Raw genomic sequence first — 21,716 nt, 5'->3', positions numbered from 1 at the left:
GGCGACTTTTTCTTGGAGCTGGTCTGGTGCACCGTGATCAATTCGTTGCCTGCTGTCCCGTTGGAGCTCGGTGGCACTCGTCACCTGTTCAGCAGCGCGTGATTGTGCAGCAAGACGTGCGGTACGGATGTTCGTCATTCTGGCTCATCTTGACGGGGTTGTTGGGATTAAGCCACTTTTGAGTGTAAAAAAGTTCTCGACCGCGGACTCAGCTAGTTATCGGCGCACTTGGTTAAAAACTAGCTTTGGTCGACAGCGGCCCGCGAATGAGCCACTGTGGACTATAAACATGCTATGAAAAGTAAGGCACAGGCGTACACTCACTCCAAACGGCTCCCATGGAAGAAGGGCGCCTCGCGAACTGGGGAGAGCCAATTCTCTTTAAAACCAGTTCTCTTTAAAACGCAATTTTACTGTCTGTACGACACAGGCTATTCGACACTGCCGGGGTCCTAAGCTGCGGGGCTCGAGGTGGAGGGGAGATGCCTGCGGTCAACGAAGGAGGTCTAACCGCAGGTGGTGGCGAGGGTGCAGACATGCAGCCCGCCGCTTGCGGGCCTGTTTCCTCAATGTCTTCGAGCCACCTCAGTTTCTGAGAAAAAACGGGGCCTGGTAGTGATGGCGCTGTGTTTGTGACTCCAATTGACTACATATACAGTAGGCCCCATGATTCAATCTCGAGAGGGCCAAAGAATTTCGTTTGAACTGTCATATGTAGGTATGTATATGTCTTGGGGAAAGACATCAGCTTATACTGCAATAAAATGTCAATTTAACCATATATTGAAAATAAATGGCAAATTCGTGACTGCTCCCTTACAGCAAACAAAGTTTTTTTTTCTATTCCAACAAGGACAGCTTTTCTGCTTTTATTTCTTACCGCTTTCAGAAGTGGAGATAGGTATTTGGCTTCATTGTCATATGAACGCAAATGTTCAGCTAGAAGTGGCTAAAGTAGCTCATACTTCTGGTATTGACAAGCAAAAAAGTATGATTGAACAGATTTAACCGAATGGGGTTTGAATTATTTGGCTTTTAAATACATTGACAATAGAGGGCGCCAAACAAAAAATTATAGATTTGTTTGACGGAACTGAGAGTAGGAAATATCAGTTTGAATTATCATGAGTTTACTGTACTGTCCACAGGTGTCCTATGCCCGGTTGTAGTTTCGTGTCAATCTCAGCTGGTTCTGTTTCATCACGCTGACGGTCACACGGGCCGCTTGCCTCCGTGTTTGTGTTGTCTGATGACGGCATTGCTCTGCTTGCATTGTTGCTTGCAGCAGTAGGTGGGCATGTAAAGTTTAATTGGAGGACTACTAGAAACACATAGAAAAAACATAAAAGCACATGGCAGTGCAGGCGACCTTGTGACTAGGGCCCTCACGTGTCTATCGCAACGACTACCTAAAACCAGTGTTGCTTGGCGGGATAGTGGATTTATGGCTTCAATAGTAACCAAGCGTGCCAGCTACTTGGCTGTGTGATGTGTGCAGTGTGCCAGAAGCAGGAAAGAAAGTTCTATTAACGCGACAGTGTTAAGGAGCTCGTGTTGCAGAAAAGCCGGTGTCGTCGGCGTCGGCGTCAGCGGCGTTGGCCGTGAGCGATAAATACCAGAGGGCACTCCATAAATGGTGGGAATCGAACCAGGGTCTCCGGAGTGTGAGACGGAGACGCTACCACTTATCCACGAGTTCGTTCATTCAAAACAGGACAAAATCTCCTCTAGTGAATGGGGTGCTGCCTTAGAAACGTGCCGTAGAAAAGTTATACTGCGGTGTATATCGGTAATTATGACCATGTAACTTACAGAAGTCGTAGTTTCACGAGTAGCGAAGTACGTTTCCGCTACATTTATTCTGCGCTCTGCGCACATGCAGAGCCATCTTGCGGCAAACACAGAAGACCCCCTCCTCGCAATGTACGGCGCTGCCCCGACGCGTGGCGCGCCACTCGCCCCATGATGGCGTCCGCCTTCATGGCACGTCGGGGCCCGGCTATCTGTGCCGATCGCGACGTTTGGCTGGCGTAGCGCGTTTGAGTAGGCGGTGCGAACAGTGTGCCATAACGCTATCCGTTCCACTCTTGAAGGCGAAGCTTAAGCCTCCTCCACATTTTTTATAACGTCTTTTGAGAGACATTTATACAAAGTTCGTATAGGAGGACTGTGTATAGTAAACGTTGATCAAAGATGTTAACAATGTTTTGTATCCCGGCCACAGCAGCTACATTGCTATGGTGGCAAAACGTAAAAATGCCTGTGCCCAGGCATTGGGGGCATGATAAAGCTGCTCTGATGGTCAAAATTAATGCGGTGTCCACCGCTATGGTGAGCCTCATAATCGAATCATGGGTTTGGCATGTAAGAGCCCAGAATTCATAGTTTTGAAAGTTAATTATCCACTCGAATCCTGATATTGTTAATATAAGTTTGGCACGAAGTGGAAAGGACTGATGTATAAGAAATTTTTTTGTTCTCAGATCAGTGTTTAGTATATTTCTCTACTCTACACACAAGTGTGATAGCTTTTTCAGCAAGCATAGATTGCGAACCAAATCAGTCGCCATACTATAACGTGACCTAGTGGGACATCATCCCTTTTGTATAACGAGAGGCAAGTCACCCACCTGACAATAGCATGAAGCTTTGTGCTATTCTTGGTTGCATTACTTGTTGGTTTTATTGAATGTTCTCCCCCTTTTGCATTTCTGCTGAACTGAATGACCACTTTTTACTCAAGCACTTGAAAACAATTGTTTTAGAAATTGTGATGTTGCAGTTATTATTGTTTAATACATAATTAATTAGTGTAGAATTATGTTCTTCAGTGGTGCTGCGGTAATCAATGGGCGATGAAGCTTGTTCATGTGTAATTTTGGTTTTCTCTTGTCATTCTTGGAATTAGTCTCGGATGAAGATGTTCTGTAATAGACGTCACTGTGACTGTGCTTCGTGTATACCTGTATGATTCCAACACGATGTGTCATGCTGGCAGTTTTCGATGCCTGCGTTGTATATATATATATATATACATCTAAGTATATATATATATATATATATATATATATATATATATATGCAGTGTTTAGTGGCCCCTGCTAAGTGTACTAATTGAGGTCTCCACACCAGTGTTCTCTTCGCATAGTGTCTGGTGCAGATTTAAAGAAACCTTTGTGTGAGAATCAACGATGACGATGACAAATGTGAAATGCTTGGTTTTTGAGCAGTTTTGACTGACTTGCTCTTTTAGACACTACAGCTTGACAGCGGCATTATAACGAAAAGCTTCGGAAGTTCGCTGTTTCCTAAACAAATGAATATATATGCACTGTGTTGGGATAATGGAGGAAGGTAAGAACAGGAGAGGCCTCAAATTTCTGTGTGCTTAAGGAACTGGGTGGCGGAAGCCAAGTGGCATTTTAGGCTTCCCTGTTTTTCTTTATGGAGCAAATAGCAGCTGTAGCTAAGGGAGCTAGCAATACTCTTTGACATTTCCTTGGCACAGTGCGATGTGTGGTACAGCAGTGGTTACCTTTGAGATGAGAAAAGGTGGGTAGAAAGGAAGACCTGCTGTAAAAGTTGGAGGTGTCGGTCCGAGAATTAGCTGAGACTTGCATCGGCGTTTTATATTTCTAAAGCGAAGCTTTCTTTGCCTCTTCCTTTGACTTTCCCACTACTGCTGCTGCTGCTGTACTTGCTGCTGTCTGGCACACCGTATCGGGCGGTGGTTCAGAGCTTGTATATACATGGAAGAAGCTTGGCAGAGAAGAAAGAACTGATGCAGTCGCGAAACGAGCCTTGCCACTCTTTACTCGTGGTTCCCATGCAAGTGAGTAGGGGTCAGGGACAAGGTGACGTGAGAACGCTAGAAAACGCTGTTGTTGATATGACAGTGGTTGCAGGCTACTGGAATAAATTTAAGTTCAAGGTACGTTTCAAGGTACGTTCAAAGCATTTCAAGTTACGGTACGTTTGTGCTATTGCTGAAAAATAAACACCATGCCAATTTGTCAAGCGGACAACTTACTCAGGGTGTGCTGAAGCAGAGCCACAGTAAAGCACACCTTTAGGGTCAAAGCGACACTACCGAAGTGGTCACAAGTGAAATCAACACTTCTGTGCCGTCTGCAGTAGTTTTGCGACTATGGAAGTGCTTGAGGTCAAGAGTTCGATCCTGATCGCGGTAGCTGCATTTCGACAGGGGTGAAATAAAACATGCTCATGCACTGAGAGTTAGGGACACGTTAAAGAAAACCAGTGTAAAAATTAATCCAGAGTCCGACACTACGGCATGCCTCCTAATCCAAATGAAATGTTGACGTGCACAGCCCCATATTTTGATGAAAGTCTTACAGTTGTGCGACGATGTGATGTGCCATGCGAGGCAATGAATACGTTCAACTCTCTCTATCAGAGGTCATAAAGTAGGGCGTAAAACACCATCTGAAGCAAACGACTCCCCCTAGTGTCTTGTGTGTACCAAATATAAACAGCAGTGGTGCACGGAAGGTAATGTTTAACATCAAGTCGCCTTGAAGATCACTGCTAATTATCGTCGATCAAAGCAAAATGAACAGAAAGCTCTACCTACATCGCTTACCACATTGCATGGGATCTGCATTCATTTTCTTCCAGTATGGATAAAGCTGAAAACTCAAGTAAGACTGATTTTCTATAATTAACTCTACAAGACTGCTGGCATACTTTTGAACATTTGGTTTGGTTTTCAGGCATTGCATAGCGATTGAAATCTACAGCTAGAAGATGGCAATTCTTCAGTTACGTGGTAGCTGAGCAGCTTGAAGATTGCGCCAACTTAGCAGTAGAGTAGCACTCTCAAGAGCAATGTAAACAATTTGAGCAGTAAGGCATCAATGATTATTTTCTTGATTTTCGCTATTACTCAATAAGGTGTCTAAGACTGTAGACATTTGTGAAAGTTTAGGCATGGTCCATGATTCCATGGTATGTTGCTTGGATGTTCGTTATCCTAGGAAAGCAAATCTGAGAAGAATGTGCTGCTTTAATGTTGCATTTTTGGGTAGTGCATTATGCAAAGCAGCTGTATACTACAAAGATCTTAACTTCTTAGTAACACTGTTGGGTATTCTTTCTACTACGAGGTATGTATTGGTATGCCTAGTGATAAGGCATAAGTCGCTGTACAGCATGAAAAACACTGAGGTGAACAGGCAGAAGGCTTGAGGCAGAAGGCTGTCCATTCCAACTCGCTAGGAATGGTTCCATACTTTCGGAGCACGAGATAGTATACATATAGGCGAAGTCGTTGGGGAAATCGCGCTGTCGGTAAACGGTTGATATCTGGTTCGGCAGTCGATCGGTTGTTTCGTCGTCATTGTATGGTAGTTTGCTAAAGACCGCACACTGCGAGGACTCGTGCTCGTCAGTCACGTCGTTGTCGGCTGATTATAGGTGCACTAAGTGGTCTGCCTACTAGTTTGTTTGTGAACCGTATTGAAGAAGCCCGAACGTTCTCAGCATATACAAGGCATATATGTGATTCCGCAATCGTATTGCGGTTGGAAGGGGTCTTGAAGCGACAGGTTCAAAAGTTGTGCATCTGCGGGAGGGTCGCCTATAAGCGTGAGGGAGGTTCAGAAATTTTATTGGTATGGGAAGCGCGCCCATAGAAAGCCTTGATGGGAGGCTCGCCTACAGCAGGTTTGAGGGACGTACCCACAGAGCCTCCTGAGGGACCTTCAAGAATCTTACAGGTGTGGGAAGCGTGCCCACACGCTGCCCTGAGGGATATTCAGTAATCTTATCGATGTTGGAAGGGCACCAAGAAGACATCTTGAAGGACCGTCAAGAACTCTGTGGGTTCAACAACATCGCTCTTTCGGATTTTTTGACAGGGTATCGACGTGCACGACGATCAACGGCGTGCCGACGTACTTCGCGTTTCTGGAGACAGTTTAACGCTTCCTCCACGAGCCAGTGTCCTTGTCGAAGTCATATGTTGTGGCTTACCTGGCGGTTGCCACCGCGTCGCGTCGGTGCAGCGTCTGGCACACGACAACGACGCAAATGGCGTCTCAACAAATAGCTTCTTATGCAGCGGGCGCCACAAATGGGGCGCTGTACATGCGAAAACCCCCCACAGAGGAAAACGGCATGCATTTTTTGAAGTTCCGAGCTTGACTGGTCTCTGCTGTTTGCGATAGCAGAGCCACGCATGACTAAGTGTGCGGTTTGGCACTACTTTACTGGTTTTCGCGCAGCTTCAGTGGTCTGTGGTGTTTGCGATAGCAGAGCCACGCATATTTTTTTTTAATTTTACCTTTCGATTTCAAGGTTAAAAGTTGTATTTATGCTACGTGGACCCTCGCAGTGTCTAGACGAGCACCAGGTGTTATCCATATCTCTGACACACGATTTTCCACTTACGCCATGTTGTAACGGACCACCACGCCCTGTGTTCGCTTTCGTCCTTAAAAGACCTAAATGCCGAAATATAAATCCGCTCGTTCTGTACGGACGCCTTCAGTGCCTGCATCGCAGTCATGTTAGTTGGGCATGTTGTGGGCAGAAAATAGGTGTTTGTGTATTGTTTTATATATTGTTGTATATATAATTGTTCAAGTAGTGTGCTAAAAGGAAATCTACGAAGCTAGGTTCGTCACATATGCTGTTGCTTCTTTATTTTTATTTGGCGTATATAGAGATGGAATATTTTGTCATCACAATTTTCTGGCCGCCTCATATCACTGAAGCCCACACATATCACTGTCTTCTCCAGGTGTTCCAGCACTGTCGGCACGAAGCGTGGACGCAGTCTTTGCCTTACGCAAACACAGCGGTTTCTTGTTTCCAAGGAGGAGACAACCACCGTCGACCGGCAGCAAGTGGCCAGTGATGAAAGATGCGTCGTCCGAAGCCAGGAAGACGATGGCGTTGGCCACTTCCTCTACGGTGCCTACGCGTCCGAGAGCCTGCCAAGCGCCCATCATCGATAGTGCCTGCATTGTTCGCAACCGGAGGATGGGTCATGTTATGTTTACTTCTATTCAATCACCCCTTAGTAGGCTTTACAAAAGGGGAGCAATAGAGGTGAATAAATATGTAGAAATAATCACATCAATTCCATAGAACGGGTAATTCCTTCTAAAATAAGGCACATGGAGGAGGACCATTTCACACAATATGACTTCGAGCAATACGTCACTCGAAACGAGCACACAGCCATTTATCTGAAGCCGGGCTTATCATAGGTGCTTCCATAGCTCAGGGAATTGCACCGTTACGAGTGCTTGTACAAGAGTATTATTTATTTGAAGTAAACAAAAATGTGACGCCCTTTCTTCTGTGTTTACCAGTACTTGCCCTTCCTATTGGCATTTTACTAACACCGCACACGTTCAATGAAAGCGACATCTATATTACGCCTAATCAAAGGTTCTTTATTGTTGTTTTTTGCTCTTAATAAATCTACTTTATTGCTTATGCGTATTTTCTGCAACGAAAGACAATTTTTATAAGGTGATGGTTGCGCAACGAATGATGTTCTAAATAATGTTTCACAAACACGTTGGACCTCAGGAAATACACACTGCAGTGCGAACATAAAGTAACCAGGTATCATCGAAGAGTGGACAGTTAGCCGCATGACCACCCTACAGTTCACAACAACATTGCTGCGACAGCAGAGATGGGTGCTTGGTTTCACGCATTCAAATTTAAGCAGTTGCGGCCTCAGTGAGAGCGATATCGAGAAATGTTATGCTAAATAAACGATGCGATGCTGAATGACAGATAAATAATGTGTAACAAAAGTAAATATTGTAAGGGAGATGTTGGGAATATAGAAAGACTGTATACAAAATATATGTACAAGATTAGTTAGATTAAATAAGATGGCTGACCACTAACAACTCGCAGCATCCAGAGTCTCGCGTTATTCTTCATCTCTCTTCTTGCATCCTTCCGTAACAGGACATCCGTGTGGTAGCACATCATAAGGCCCTATGTAGCGAGAGAGAAGCTTCTGGGAGACGCCAACCCGACGACATGGTGACCAAAGGAACACCGTAGCACCTGCCGTGAACTTAACATCGCGATGGCACCAGTCACAACGCTTCTTTTGTATATGCTGCAAGGCTAATAAGCGAGTTAGGGCAACATGACATGCCATGTGAGCGCGATCTAGCATTTCACGAGCGTACTCAGTTGCAACACGTGGCACAAAAGGGAGGACGGAGTCAAACAGCACTGTGGGGTCGCGACCATACAACAGATAAAACGCTGAATATCCTCCGCTGTCATGTTGGGACGAGTCATACGCGAACGTCACGTAAGCCAGCGTGGCGTCCCAGTCGCGGTGATCGTTGGAGGCGTATATCGACAGCATGTCTGTGATTGTTCGGTTGAGATGTTCCGTAAGACCATTCGTTTGAGGGTGGTAGGCGGTGGACAGCTTGTACTGAGTGGCACAAGAGCGGAGGAGGTCGTCGACAACTCGAGAAAAGAACGCGCGGCCCCGGCCTGTAAGTAACTGTCGAGGTGCACCATGTTAGTGAATGACGTCGTGCAGTAGAAAATCGGTGACGTCTGTAGCACAACTACTCGGCAACGCCTTTCTTATCGCGCAGTGCATTGCGTAATCAGTTGCGACGGCGATCCGCTTATTCCCCCTAGTCGTTGTCGGAAAAGGGCCAAGCAGGTCAAGGCCTACGCGAAAGAAATTTTCAGAGGGAACTTCCATTGGATGGAGTCGTCCTACAAGTGCCAGGGGAGCTTTCTTGCGGCGCTGACTCAAATAACAAGTTGAAACATAACGACGCACAGATCGGTAGAGACCCGACCAGAAGAACCGGCGTCCTACGCGGTAGTATGTACGCCAAACTCCAAGGTACCCCGCCATCGGTGCATCGTGAAGTTATTCGAGAGCGACGGATCGCAGATGACGAACAAGCACGTAGGAGCAACTCAAAGAAGCCAGGATTGATATTACGGTGGAAGAGGATGCCGTGGTGCAGCACTAACATGCGGCACGTGCCGTCGGTGCTGCCCGATTGCACTCGGGGATGATGGACTGTAAGGATTCGTCGCGTTGTTGTTCAGCACACATGTTGGTCATGTCAGTAAAAACAATCACGCAGGTCACCGGATCATATGCAAAAGCATCGGGAGGATCCACGGAGTGACAACAGATGCAGTTAGCATCCTTGTGGAGGCATCCCGTCTTGTTGTTGATAATAAATCAAAATTCCAGGAGCCGCAAAACCAGCGACCAAGCCGTCCTGTCGGGCCCCGGAGGGAAGACAGCCAGCAGAGCGCATGGTGGTCAAAACGTGCAGCCGTACATATATTGCCGAAACATGGTGACAGCCCAAACTAAAGCCAAGCACTCCCGCTCGATGATGGAAGAAGTTCTCTCGCAGGTGACAGCCGGCGGCTATCACGCACTCGGTACCATTCTGTTGTTGGGCGAGAAACACGGCCGATGCCATCGCCGCTTGCTTCAGTGTGGACTTTGGTCGCTGCAGGTGGATCAAAGTGAGGAAGCATTGGAGGGGTGGTCAGAAACCCTATGAGAGTGGCAAAAGCGTGAGCCTACCCCGGGCTCCATGAGAATGGCATGTGCTTCTTTAGAAGAGCTGTCAAAGGCAGAGCAACGTGGGCGGAGTATTTGACGAAACGGTGAAAGTAAGAACACAAGGCGACGAAGCGACGCACGTCAGAAGCAGAACGCGGCACAGACACACTGCGTACGGCACTAAATTTTTCCGGATCTGGTTGGACACCAGATGCTTCAACGAGGTGTCCCAACACGGCAATCTGACGGCGCCCGAATTGACACTTCGAGGAGTTCAGTTGAAGGCCAGCCTTTCGAAAGACCGCAAGAATGACAGAGAGTCGGGTAAGATGGCTGCCGAACGTGGGCGAAAAACAATAACGTCGTCAAGGTAAAAAAGACAGGTGGTCCATTTCTAGCCTCGTGGAAGTGATTCCATCATACGTTCAAATGTCGCAGGAGAATTGCATAGGCCAAAGGGCTTGATTTCGAACTTATATAAACAATCCGGCGTGATGAAGGCCATCTTCTTGCGGTCCAGTTCATCAACAGAAATCTGCCAGTAGCCGGTTCGAAAATCGATGGATGAGAAGTATGTAGCTCCGTGCGAGCAGTCCAAGTCGTCATGGATGCGTGGTAGCGGGTAGACTTGTTTTGGCGCGATATTGTTTAAGTGGCGATTCTCGACGAAAAAACACCAGGTACCATGTTTCTTTTTCACAAGGACGACAAGCGAAGACCAACGGCTGGCTGATGGTCCGGTGACCCCTTTGCGGACCATTTAGTCCCCTTCTGATTGGATGATTTGACGTTCAGCGTGCGATACACGATGGGGACGCCGGCAAATATGATTCGTTTCTCCAATGTTTATACGGTGGTGAACAACAGATGTGTGACCCTAAAAGCCTGTCGCCGAAATCAAAGATGTCACTATAACATTCGAGCAGGAGGCGTATGTCCATGGCATGTGCAGAGGGGGAGCCAGGTGCAATCATTTTCGCGAAGTCATCCGTTAAGGAACCTGAGCAGACGAGCTGCAATTGGCGCTAATAAACCCCTCTCGGCATTTATATTGACACGTGTACTTATCTTTATCGGGCGACCACGTTTCGCCACCTAACAAATGTAATCGCACAGCGCGGGACGCGCCTGCATGTATCCGAAGTTTCTGGAAAGTTATCGATACTTCTACCCGGCTATCTGTTGTCGCCGAACGTTGTGTTATCGGATTTCATCATGTGACGCGAATGGTGTAGAACTTTGTGGAAGGTACGCGGGTCCGAACGATTAGTCTGGAACATTCGACGACTGCTGTATAAAAGCCGACGCGCTTGACTCACTGATCAGATTTCCGACGATCGCCGACCGTGTTCGCCGCTATCGTTGTGCTATAAGTGTAGCCTGTTTTTGTGGGCACAGGTTCGCCCAATAAAAGCTAGTTTTGTATTCCACCGTATTGCTGCTTTTCTTCACCGTCACTACCACGTGACAATACTATCAATGTCAAATTCGCAACCACTACAAATGCTGCCCAGAACATGCCGGCCGGAAATACTTGAGGGCACAGGCTGAAATTCAGAAGCGATAGAACGATGTGGTTATTAGTAACTGTGACCACCGTATGTGGAACAGCAACGTTCGGGTTCAAAAGCAAGCCGACGATTTGGCGAAGCACATATTCACCATTAGGAACCTGAGCAGAATAAGTGCATAAAAAGTCGAATCTAAGGATAACGTAGTGACGGCAGTTCTCGACCACAACAAAGAGAACGGAAGTAGGGCGGCCGGCTAGATTAACACACGCAGTACACATTCCAAGAACAACCAGCAGGACGCCGTCGGCCACACAAAGCACTGGGGCAGCTGCTGGGGTGAGGACCTTCTTTAAATGTCTACGTAGGCTAGCACTCATCACAGACACGTGGGTTCCAGTGTCGAGGAGTGCTTGGACCGGTGCGCCGCCTATTTTACCCTCAATTACACTTCTCCTGGTGGGCACACACAGAGTATTGGCTGCAGGAGTAGGCAATGCAGCACCATCTCCGAGGGCTGCATCTCCGAGGGCTGAAGATGCGATTAGCAATGCTGAAAAGTTGGCCTTCAACTTCCCTCTCAAATTTGCTCAAAGATATTTCGCTGATTATATGTGCATAGGGTCCTCACCCCATTGGGTCCCCAGCTTTATTATAGAGCCTCCATTTGCGCACGCTTTATCGCGTGGCCTCAATCAGTAGCCTAACATCAATTCACTATTTTCTCCGATCACCCTCCATGCCCCTAAAGCATGCAGCTAGCGAGACACAATAAGGTATCATCACATTCGAACTTTAAAAGAAACCGAATATCAAGGCCGATGAGGAAAATTCGCCTGCGATGCCGGTGAAAAGACTTTCGGAATAATACTAAAGCGGGGTGGATTCCAATGTCTCTCAGAAAAAGGTTTTGTAAGAATTACGTCGGTTGCTGTTGCCGGACTAACGTAGTGCCGCTGTGAAGATCCTTGCATCGAAAGTGTTATGTATTAGGGTCTAAAGCAATTGTGCAATGTCAGCAAAATGTCCTGAGCTTACGGTGCCTAGAAATGGTTGGTGTATGTGTCAAAATGATAGAAAAAATTTCACTTTTATTAGGGTAGGACATTGGGGCAGAATAAGAATTGTAGGGTTTAATGCCGGTAAATAAATCTGCACTGAAGCAGTGGTGCGCATGTATTTCGGTGGAGGGAGATTAATAATTTGGATTAGTGGTGAAAATTCATTTGGTTCTTAAGTAATGATGATGTTGATGCACAGAGTAGGTGCGGTAACCCATGAACATGACAAGCAAGCTATTTCCTTCAGTGCGCATGTGCGCACTCTTTCTGCCACACCTTCCCTCTCCCCTTATCTTTTCTTTATATTTCCGAGCGTGAATAAACCCGGTGTTCTTCGGCTGGAACGACTGTCTCGTTCACTACGGGAGGGGCCTTGCCTCCGCCCGTCAACCAGCGCAACAGTAGGATAGGTCAGAGATTTAAGGTTCATGTAATACATACCTACATGTGAGGAGGACACAGGTATTTTGTAGTGAAATAATTGTTACTTTTTGTCACCTAGTCCAGTTTACAGGTCAACAGAGTGAATTGAAAGCGCCTCAGCCGAAACGCGTAATAAATGAACCGTGTATTGCAACTGGGCTCCTCACTCGCACTTTTGTCTGCACACGCTCCGCCATCTAGCGGCGTGCGCATAAGGTCCGCCTCGTTTTGTGTGGCCTCGTTTTGTGTGGTGGCGCGCGTGCTCTCCGAGGACCAGCCATCGCTAAAGGCAGACGTTTTTTCTCAATCTGTCGGTGCTAAACTGTTTTAGTTGTCATAGCTGGGTGACATTTCTGGTGGAGGTGCTGGGTACGGTCGATGTTAAGATCTCCAGAGCATACCCCAGACCTAAGCCCGGCGAGTAGTTCAACCGAGCTTACCCCTGTGCACGTACGTGCCAGCCGACGCCTCCAGAGACTCCAGCCACAGCACGGTCTGCTACCTGAACGAACTAGAATGACGACCCAACCACCTCCTGCCACTCCTGCAGCATCGCACGTTGTCGTCAATCACATCGGGACGCCGAATCTGTTCCACGGAAGTGCTTCAGAGGACGCCGATGACTGGCTTGACCATTTTGACCGGGTCGCCAACCTCAACGACTGGAACCACGAGCGTAAGCTACGTTACGTGTACTTCGCTCTTGAAGATTCCGCGAAAATATGGTTTGAGAACCACGAGGTGACACTGACGTCATGGGAAGAATTTCGTAGGCAGTTCCTCAATGCCTTCGCCAGGGCGGACAGGAAGGAGAGAGTGGAGTTAGCGTTGGAGGCAAGAATTCAAGGCACGAATGAGCGAGTGACTGCGTACGTAGAAGACATGAATCGGCTTTTCAGACGTGCGGACCCTTTGATGACTGAAACAAAGAAGGTGCGCCATCTCATGCGGGGCGTCAAAGAGGAAATCTTTGCTGGCCTAATTCGAAATCCGCCGACGACACTTGCAGAGTTCCATGACGAAGCCAGTACTATGGAAAAGGCCCTTCAACAGCGGGCCAGGCAAAACAAAAGCGACGCCGTGATTTCAAGGGAGCTCTCTGCCGTTACCCTCGGTAACGATGTTGGCGCCTTGCGAGAACTCATCAGGGCTGTCGTCAAGGAGGAACTGCAGAAGATGCAGACGACCACTGCCCCTGTGGGACAACTTTCCATTGCGGAAATGGTGCGCGCCGAGGTCCGACAGGTCGTTCATGTTCATGGACAGTACGAGGCACCACAGCAGGTACCGCACGCCGAAATGAGTTACGCTGAAGCAGTACGCCGTCCGCCACCTTCAAGTGCGTGCAGAATGGTACACCCCACTCAACAAATGGAAGTAAGCTTCAAGCCGCCTCGCAGCCCACCGCACATCGCCGAAGCAAGGACTAGGAAGAGCGACGTCTGGCGCACCACAGACTACAAACCCCTTTGTTTTCATTGTGGCGAAGCCGGGCACATCTACAGAATGTGTCCTTATCGTCATCTGGGGCTTCGTGGATTCTCGCCGAATGCACCTCGTCCACGACCTGGTGAGCGGCCGCCGGAAATAGAGTTTCGTCACAAATCGTTGCAATGATGATCAGCGATGGCCAGAGCCCCGTTCGTCGTCTGCTGCTCGTTACAGGTCACCATCACCAAGCCAAGCTTTTACTCGCGGCGCTCTGAGACGCCGCTCGCCTAGCCCGGCGGGTCGGGAAAACTGAGTTCAGCGACCTCCGGAGGTGAGGCCGCTGACGACGACCGTACGCAATATCCTCCACTACGACGACAACGACGAAAACGGAACGACGCAGACGTACAGACGGAGTCGAACACCTTACGAGAGGTTGTAACGTCGAACATTCCCGTCACCATAGACGACGAAGAAATAACGGCGTTAATCGACACTGGAGCGGACACCTCCTTTATGAGCATGGACCTTGCCTGCAAGCTGAAGAAAGTTTCTACCGAGTGGACAGGGTCGCAGATTCGAACTGCAGGAGGCCATCTGCTAACCCCGGTAGGGAGATGCACAGCGCGAGTGAGCATTCGTGGGTTTACGTACCTCGGAGATTTTGTTATCCTCCCAAGCTGCTCGAGGGACCTAATTCTGGGAATGGAGGCTAATGGAGCTGTGATCAACTTACAAAAGTCGCGGGTAACGTTTTCGACGGCGCAGGCCTTAGCAGGGAGCAGCACTGACGACACGTATGTCAACGCCTTGAGGATTGTTGACGAGAACATCATGGTGCCGCCAAGGAGCAGCGTATTGACCCTCGTCACCTGCGACGCATTCGACGGCTCTGAGGGTATTGCCGAGGCAAATATCCTGCTGCTGCTTGAAAAACACATCTGCATCGCCCGGGGCCTTGTTCGAATACAGCATAAGTGCTCGCAAGTTTTGTTGACAAATTTCAGCCGTGAGTATCAGCACGTCCCTCAAGGTACAGCTGTGGCATTCCTGAACGAAATTGCTCACTTCTCCGATATCGGCACGTTACAAGTGACTTCACCGGATGCAATAACTCACGCCAGCCTGAATACCCGCGTCCACATTAATGCTGACTTAGCAGATGTCCAGAAGGATCAGCTGCTGGGCCTACTGACAGAATTCTCCGGCTGTTTTTCCACGGAATCCAAAGTCCAGCGCACTTCCGTTACGCAACACCGGATAGTTACAGAGGAGTCGGCGCGGCCTGTTCGTCAGCATCCGTATCGCGTGTCACCTATGGAGCGGGAGGCGATTAAGCGTCAAGTTCAAGAAATGCTAAAGGATGACGTCATCCAGCCGTCGACATGTCCGTGGGCATCGCCTGTCGTACTAGTAAAAAAGAAAGACAACACACTCCGCTTCTGCGTTGACTACAGACGGCTTAACCGAGTCACCAAACGCGACGTTTATCCCCTGCCGCGGATCGATGACGCTTTTGACCGTCTGCGTCATGCTCAGTTCTTTACTTCGTTAGACCTAAAGTCAGGCTACTGGCAAATCGAAGTGGACGAGCGTGACTGTGAAAAAACCGCCTTCGTGACTCCCGATGGGCTGTACGAATTTAAAGCGCTGCCTTTCGGTCTCTGTTCCGCTCCTGCTACGTTCCAACGAATGATGGACACTGTACTCGTTGGACTAAAGTGGCAGACGTGTCTAGTGTACCTAGACGACGTTGTTGTGTTTTCCAGCACGTTCGATGAACATCTCACCCGGCTACGAAGTGTTCTTACCGCAATACGCAAGGCCAACCTCACCATCAAGCCTGAAAAATGTTACTTTGGCTTCCAAGAACTCAAGTTTGTAGGCCACGTGGTCAGCTCCCAAGGAGTAAGACCAGACCCAGAAAAACTCGCTGCCGTTGCCGAGTTTCCTCGTCCTAAAGACAAAAAGTCTGTTCAGCGGTTCCTGGGCCTCTGCGCTTACTACCGTCGTTTCGTTGAAGGCTTCTCAAGGATTGCTGAACCGCTCACGAGACTGACGCGACAAAATGTGCCCTTTGCGTGGACGAAAGAACAAGAGCAGGCCTTCACCGAATTGCGTAAACGCCTTCAATCCGCTCCAGTGCTGGCGCATTTTGATGACACCGCGGCAACTGAAATACACACCGACGCCAGCAACGTAGGACTCGGGGCCATTCTGGTTCAATGGCAAGATGGCGTAGAACGCGTAATTGCGTATGCCAGTCGTAGTGTGACAAAAGCAGAAGCTAATTATTCAACGACCGAAAAAGAATGCTTAGCAGTCGTGTGGGCCATCAGCAAGTTCCGACCCTACTTATACGGCCGGCCATTTCGAGCGATCAGTGATCACCACTCGCTCTGCTGGCTTGCCAATCTACGAGACCCGTCAGGTCGCCTCGCTCGTTGGAGCCTCCGCCTCCAGGAATACGACATAACTGTTGTCTACAGATCCGGCCATAAGCATAGCGACGCTGACTGCTTGTCACGTTCTCCTATTCCTTTGACATCCTCCGACTTGGAGCTAGATTTGCCGTTTCTTGGTATCGTCGACGTGGTGCGCATGGCTGACTATCGACGCGCAGACTCTGAGCTGCTTCCAGTCATCCGATATCTCGAGGGAGCTGACGTTGTTGTCCCACGCCCACTTTCACGAGGATTGACGTCGTACTGCCTGCGAAACGATGTCCTGTATAAGAAAAATTTCGAGAACAGCCAGGAAACGTTCCTTCTCGTCGTTCCGGCCGCACTGCGCGAGGAAGTTTTACAGGCGTGTCACGACGATCCCTGTGCCGGCCACTTAGGCTTCGCGAGGACATTGGCGCGCATACGGCAAAAATACTATTGGCCACACCTATTTTCGTCGGTTCAGCGCTATGTGCGAACAAGCCGTGACTGTCAGAGGCGTAAAGTTCCACCCGTCAAGCCTGCCGGCCTCCTTCAGCCTTTGGATCCGCCTCCGGCGCCGTTCCAGCAAGTGGGAATGGACCTCTTGGGCCGTTCCCCACGTCCTCCTTGCAATATAAGTGGATAATCGTGGCAACTGACTATTTAACTCGCTATGCGGAGACGAAAGCTGTGCCGCGGGGAACTGCTGCTGAAGTCGCCAGCTTCTTCGTCCACAACATCGTGCTTCGCCACGGTGCACCCGCTGTACTCATTACTGACCGCAGTGCGGCGTTTACAGCGGAGTTATTGCAACAAGTCGTCACACTGACGCACACCGACCACCGAAAGACCACAGCCTATCATCCCCAAACTAACGGCTTAACAGAGCGCCTAAACAGAACATTAACCGACATGCTCTCCATGTACATTGATGTGGAACACAAAACATGGGATGAAATTTTGCCATACGTCACGTTTGCTTACAATACCGCTGTGCAGGAGACCACCGAGTTTACACCATTCGAGCTTGTTTACGGACGTCGCGTTACAACCCCCTTAGACGCCATGCTCCCGGTAGACCACGGAACCACAAGGAATGACAACACTTCAGATTTCGTCGAGAAAGCCGAGGAAGCTCGCCAGCTTGCTCGGAATCGCATCCGCGCCCAGCAGAATACCGACGCCTACCGTTACAACCGGACCCGACGGAATGTCCTGTACTTACCAGGCGACCGCGTGTGGGTGTGGACACCTATCCGACACCGCGGGCTCTCAGAGAAATCGTTGCGCCGCTACTTCGGCCCCTACGAAGTTGTACGCCGCCTCAGTGATGTGAACTACGAGGTGGTGCCTCAAACCTCTGATCCTGGCTCGAACCGACGCCGTCCCCGTGCTGAAGTCGTTCACGTAGTACGGATGAAGCCGTACTACGCAAGCCAGGGCTAAGCAACCATCACAAACCGCTTAAGCATTTTGTACATTCCTCTATGTTTTTTTTTTGTCTTCTCATGTTGGCACTCTTGCCCATAGTGCGCGCCCGCTGCCCTTGAAGCGACCGGGCCGGTCGCTTTTGAGAGGGGAGCAATGACGCGAAATAGGTTTGCACGTGTTGACACGGGACCCTTAAGGCGAGAACGACGAAGTTCGTGGTCGCGCGCCGAGGACCAGCCATCGCTAAAGGCAGACGTTTTTTCTCAATCTGTCGGTGCTAAACTGTTTTAGTTGTCATAGTTGGGTGACAATATAAGTCCAAGAAGTTCGCTTCGACATAAAATATAAAGAGTAAGGAATATAAAGGAGTTCTCAAATAACGAAATACCAATAAAATATATTCAGATGTACAATTGCATCGCGAACATCGCCATATAAGGTTTTCGCGTGTAGACTGCAGTGATACTATTGAACATGCGCCCTAACATTAGCTCGAATAACCTGCAAATTTTCTAGCTATGTTCCTACAATGTCCCATCAAGTTTGCAAGACCCAGCTGCAACCACAGAAGCCTTATACGGAGGCCCAATTAGTTATTTGCACCATCCGGGACATAGAAAAAAAAAGCTATCTAAAAATACATGTACGCAATCGGTAATACAAACAATGTCTTAGTAAAGAGATTGTAACGAAATGAGCGCAGCATACCAACTGGTGGTTGTCCTATAAATATATACGTATGCATACGTAATAATTATAATGTATACCTCTTGAATACTTTGTTTTGCGCAAACCGACAGAGACAAGAAAGATGACAGCACAAGGCGTATACCTCTTCTTTGTTTTCGTTCCTCTTCAAATGTTGGATTGCCATCGGGGTGTCGATTACTGTAGGGCTAGAAAAAATGAAAAATAAGAGAACAAGAGCACAATTTCCAAAAGCAGAATGGTCAGTTTCAGGTTGTTTACTCATATATATATATATATATATATATATATATATATATATATATATATATATATATATATTGACACGTGTACTTTTGTTTAACGGGCGACCACGTTTCGCCGCCTAACAAATGTTATCGCACAGCGCGGGACGCGTCTGCATGTATCCGAAGTTTCTGGAAAGTTATCGATGCTTCTATCCGCTGTCTGTTATCGCCGAACCTTGTGTTATCTGATTTCATCGCGTGACTTGAATGTTGTAGAACTTTGTGGAAGGCACGCGGGTCCGAACGATTAGTCTGGAACATTCGACGACTGCTCTATAAAAGCCGACGCGCTTGGCCCGCTGATCAGATTTTCGACGATCGCCGACCGTATTCGCCGCTATCGTTGTGCTGTAAGTGTAGCCTGTTTTTGTGGGCACAGGTTCGCCCAATAAAAGCTAGTTTTGTATTCCACCGTATTGCTGCTTTCCTCACCGTCACTACCACGTGACAATATATATATATATATATATATGGTCTCCTAACCGTGCTGCACCATGATTTTGATATATACAAATCCCATGTAGCTGCACCAAACTAAAGTAATGTTTGCCTTCGTTTGGAGATGCTCATAACATTTGTAATCCGCCTAATTATATATTGAGTCTTCAAAAATGATTTCGCTTCTCAAATATTATAAGTGGATGAAAGGGGTCAATGAGAAAACTGTAGAGCTACATGAAGAAACTTCCAATTCAGCTTTGTGTTGGTGAATACGTGCTACATAAAAGAGTTTTACTGAACATGGAAGAAGCCCCCGAATGCACGCAACGTGCCTCGAGTGGCCTTTCACGCTTCAATTTTTCGTGTATTGGCGGGCTTCTTTGGTGCCCTGAAAGTCTCTTAAGCGCCACGCACTGAGCCCCCGAAATCTGTATCATGAGTTTTTCATGTTGCTTTACAATTTCCTCATTGACTCTTACGATGTAATTATAATATTTAAAAAGTTGATTGAATAATTAAGACTAATTTGTAATTGGGAAGAATAAAAAAAAAAGATATTTACACTATCTCTAAGCGACGGCAAGAGTTACTTTGGTTATTTAAAGCTAAGTAGCAATTGTAATATATTTAAACCTTGGTGCATCAAAGCTGGGACACATTGTACGCAGCTCTCGTAACTGTTCTCAAAATTTATTTCGCATAAAGATACAATATTCAGACACTTATAAATTTTGCCGGCTATTGACAATGTGGGAACTAGACAATCCTCAAACTCTCAGACTGCGATATTTCGCGAAACAGGAGTAAGCGTGATGTTTCGCTAGTCCATCACGAGCAAAAAAAAATCGTCATACCGTAATCACATCCCCACTTGCATGAATTCGAGAATATGCCTACAGAAGGAAATGTTAGCCATGCAAGATGGACTGGTGAAAGAGCTGTATTTAGGCTTTGTTGCAATCTTCCATCAATGTTATATCCAATGTGTTATTCCTTGAGAGCGTTCCTGGCGTCCTCAAACACTCATAATAAACTACACTTGTAAGTAGCAAACTACATGTGTATAATTGTAATCACAAACATTCCCGCAAATTTTATAACTAACATTCACTTTGCTCGGTTACAGATAATGTAATTTCATTACTTTGCCAGCAAGCAATTACGTGTAGCGTGTTACTTTATTGACGAGAGAAGCTACAACACATGACGTGTTTTGAGATCCTGAATTTAGCGAAAATTAAAGTAGAGCGCCCACGAATTTGCCAAGCATCTGCCTCGACAATGCATACGTGCCGACAGGCAAGTCCGGTGGCTGAGTGTTTGTTTCCTCAACTTGTTAATGCTGCAACTGATGCACTGCCAAATTGAACAGGTAGTACGGTAGCGATGGCCACTTAGGACATTAGCCATAGGAAATCACATACGAACGTTTTTTTTACAGCTTTGCACGGGCCCGACCGGGAGCGCGCGAAACTGTTGTGAAACGTGCAAATTTCTATAATGAACCGATAGTGCTACACGCACGTAATAGTTACTAAATTACTCTATCTTGCAAACGCCATTCGTGAGCATTGAGCCAGAATATATGCAGCGTCAGCAGAGAGGCCAAATACGAAGCGGCCAATTGAATGGAGTCATCGCGCGTTAAGTAATTTTAGCGAACGCTATATGGCTCATTACACTGTCTTATACGTTATTTACAAAACTTATACCTTATCGGAGTTATCGCACTGAAATAAACATGAGAGAAATTGTTGTTGTGCCTGTCTCCTTCGAAGCTAAGTACGTCGAATGGAATAAGATTGAATCTGTTATCCTGTTTGTGACACAAATTGAAGGAAAGTACTTTTTTCCTTTAAACCAATTCCATAGTTGCTGTGTTAATGCGAATCCAAAGTGGAGAGTGTAGAAATCGAAATTGACCAAAGGAATAAAATGTTGTGATTATAATTAATGTGAAGCTCTGGCATCAGGGTCACTATTTGCATAGCATGGGAGCCCAGCAACTTGCTACCGTATTATTTTATTCCACATGAGAATCGTGGATTTATATTTTGTGCTAGCCGCTAGTTTCAGCATAACTGCTCTCGCATTGTGCTCTCACGCTACAGTAGAAATGCGTTTAATACATCTTCCTTGAGGAGCTAGAGGGAAGAGAAAGAGTGAAGAAGCAAATGTTACACTCAGACATGTAGGCCATTGTGACCTGTAAAAGAGAGCCAGGAAGTTTGAGACGAAAGCGATAGAGTCCCTTTTCGGGAGTTCTCTTATGTTACATCGACAACACACGTAGCTATTGGGAATATACCTCGTATATCTGGGTAACAATCTGGGCGTTTTGTCCTATAATCTTCCGTAACGTAACCTGCCATCAGTATTCGTCGGGAACCTTCAAACACACTCGTCAAAACATCAGCGGATGGCATCGCCGAATACCC

General features: G+C 47.4%; 1 protein-coding gene across 1 annotated transcript in view; it reads right to left on the bottom strand.

The window, feature by feature from the left end:
- Positions 1-6,646: 6,646 nt before the first annotated feature.
- Positions 6,647-21,716, bottom strand: part of LOC126534449 (3-oxoacyl-[acyl-carrier-protein] reductase FabG-like) — a 123,819-nt gene continuing 108,749 nt past the window's right edge. The window contains exons 8-9 of the mRNA XM_072289197.1: positions 18,675-18,738; positions 6,647-6,983 (exon numbers count right to left, since the gene is read on the bottom strand). Coding sequence (XP_072145298.1) covers positions 6,729-6,983; positions 18,675-18,738 — 319 coding nt within the window. The 3' untranslated portion in view covers positions 6,647-6,728. The remainder of the gene's footprint in view (positions 6,984-18,674; positions 18,739-21,716) is intronic.

The sequence above is a fragment of the Dermacentor andersoni genome, chromosome 7 (genome assembly GCF_023375885.2).
Source record: "Dermacentor andersoni chromosome 7, qqDerAnde1_hic_scaffold, whole genome shotgun sequence".
Taxonomy (NCBI): Eukaryota; Metazoa; Arthropoda; class Arachnida; order Ixodida; family Ixodidae; genus Dermacentor; species Dermacentor andersoni.
The sequence above is the reverse complement of the archived record's forward strand: the minus strand, read 5'-3'. Positions and strand labels throughout refer to the sequence as shown.